Source organism: Pinus tabuliformis, chromosome 1_2 (assembly GCF_031772625.1).
Source record: "Pinus tabuliformis cultivar Carrire ecotype Pingquan chromosome 1_2, CPIR1, whole genome shotgun sequence".
NCBI classification, from domain to species: Eukaryota; Viridiplantae; Streptophyta; class Pinopsida; order Pinales; family Pinaceae; genus Pinus; species Pinus tabuliformis.
This window is the reverse complement of record NC_142298.1, coordinates 430,827,166-430,828,781: the sequence shown is the minus strand read 5'-3', so window position 1 is coordinate 430,828,781 and position 1,616 is coordinate 430,827,166. Positions and strand designations below refer to the sequence as shown.

Below are 1,616 nucleotides of genomic sequence, written 5' to 3'. Positions count from 1 at the left end.
TGTTCTGTTGCTTCCGCTTAGTTGCTCTGCTGTTGAAGCTTTAATGATTGGTTGCTCCCTCCTTGAAGCTTTGTTAATTGTAAGATAATCCAATGAAGTATTCTTGATTGTGAAAAAAATGAAAACAAACGACCAGAACCTCCGACGAGGCTTTCTGGATTGTGAGAGAGATCAAAATAAACGACCAGAGCCCCCAATACGTTTGTTTATGTAATTTCATCCAAACCCCTACGCAATGCTGTTGCAAATACTGAAAACACAATCATTACATTCAATTAACAGTGATAGCTAGAAGAAACATTTTATTATTAAAAATAAACAGAAACATGATCCGAGCCATATTCACATCCATATACATCATGATCACACAAATGTATTATGCTTCAAGAGATTCGATACAGCTCAAGCGTACATAGTTGAAAGCCTATTTGGCCGCTACCTAATTTTATCACAACTATTCCTAATACTACAGCGCAGCCTTGCCTTCAATCGGCTGCTCAGAATTTTCAATGATATCAATAACCTTGGCGTTCTTGCTTTTGAAATCACTGATCTTCGGCACGGCCACCGTCAACACGCCGTTATCCAAGCTGGCTCTGATGGCATCCATATTCACATTCTCTGGAAGCCTGAATTGCCTCCAGAATTTGCCGCTGGAACGCTCCACTCTGTGCCATTTATCTCCCTCCTCCTCTGCCTCCTTCCGCCGCTCGCCGCTGATTCTCAGAACCCTGTTGTCCTCTACTTCGATCTTGATTTCATCCTTCCTCATCCCTGGTTTTCATAAAGTAAACATTCAAACTAGGTTTCCAGATTGCAGCAAACCCTTGTAAAAATTAACTGTGAAGAAAAGAATGAAAAGAATGAAGAAGAGGCTCTACCTACCTGGTACATCAACGGTGAAGACGTGGGCGTCACTGGTTTCTTTCCAGTCGACCCGTGTGAGGGCAACAGCCTCAATGTCTTTGGGAATGGAGTCCAGAACTTTGAAGGGATCCACCATAGCGTCCCAAACATCGCCGTAACGACCACCAGCAAAAGGCATCAGAGCAATCGCTGGGGCGAACAAACATACTGTTGTTACCGCAAATAATAAGAACAAAACAAGCGCCTTCTTCATCCTGAAAAAATAAAAAACAACCGCAAACGCCTCTGCGTAAAGCTCCCACGAAGAGTTTACACCCTGAACAATTCCACACTTTCCAAATCGATGTCACTGAATTGATTTGAGAGGGTTGGGGATCTGCTCATATTTATATGTGCAAATATGCAAGAAACTTTGTCTCAAGAAACCTCTCGAAATTTCTGTCCTCTTCCGGTATGTTCCGCTTTGGTGTCCTCTTCTGGTATGTTCTGCTTTGGTAACGCATTTTAAGATGACAGTTCACTTATCGAATGTGTTATTCTCCTTTTGAAGAAAATATCGCTATTCTCTTATATTTTGATTTCTCCTTATTTATATAATTGAAATATAAATGTATATGTAATTATATGAAATATATTTATATAATTAAATATAATATAATTTTAATATATAAAATATATATGAGGGAAAAATTGTTGGATTGTGAGTAGAATAAAATGATAAGATTGAGTTGTATTATAATAAAAATGAT

At 39.0% G+C, this 1,616-nt stretch overlaps 1 protein-coding gene across 1 annotated transcript; it reads right to left on the bottom strand.

The window, feature by feature from the left end:
- Positions 1–285: 285 nt before the first annotated feature.
- On the bottom strand, positions 286–1,394 carry LOC149206202 (18.1 kDa class I heat shock protein-like). Its single transcript, XM_089395345.1, has 2 exons — positions 886–1,394; positions 286–774 (listed from the first exon to the last, which is right to left on the bottom strand). Exons 1-2 carry the CDS (start codon positions 1,118–1,120, stop codon positions 467–469), a joined length of 543 nt encoding a protein of 180 aa, XP_089251471.1. The 5' UTR covers positions 1,121–1,394; the 3' UTR covers positions 286–466.
- Between the last annotated feature and the right edge of the window lie 222 nt (positions 1,395–1,616).

What these genes read in the sequence shown, in the direction of transcription:
- LOC149206202 (XM_089395345.1), bottom strand. Translation starts at nt 1,120, where the DNA reads ATGAAGAAGGCGCTTGTTTTGTTCTTATTATTTGCGGTAACAACAGTA. An exon ending in CTTCACCGTTGATGTACCAG is followed by an intron (nt 775 to 885) that starts GTAGGTAGAGCC and finishes TATGAAAACCAG; the next exon opens with GGATGAGGAAGGATGAAATC.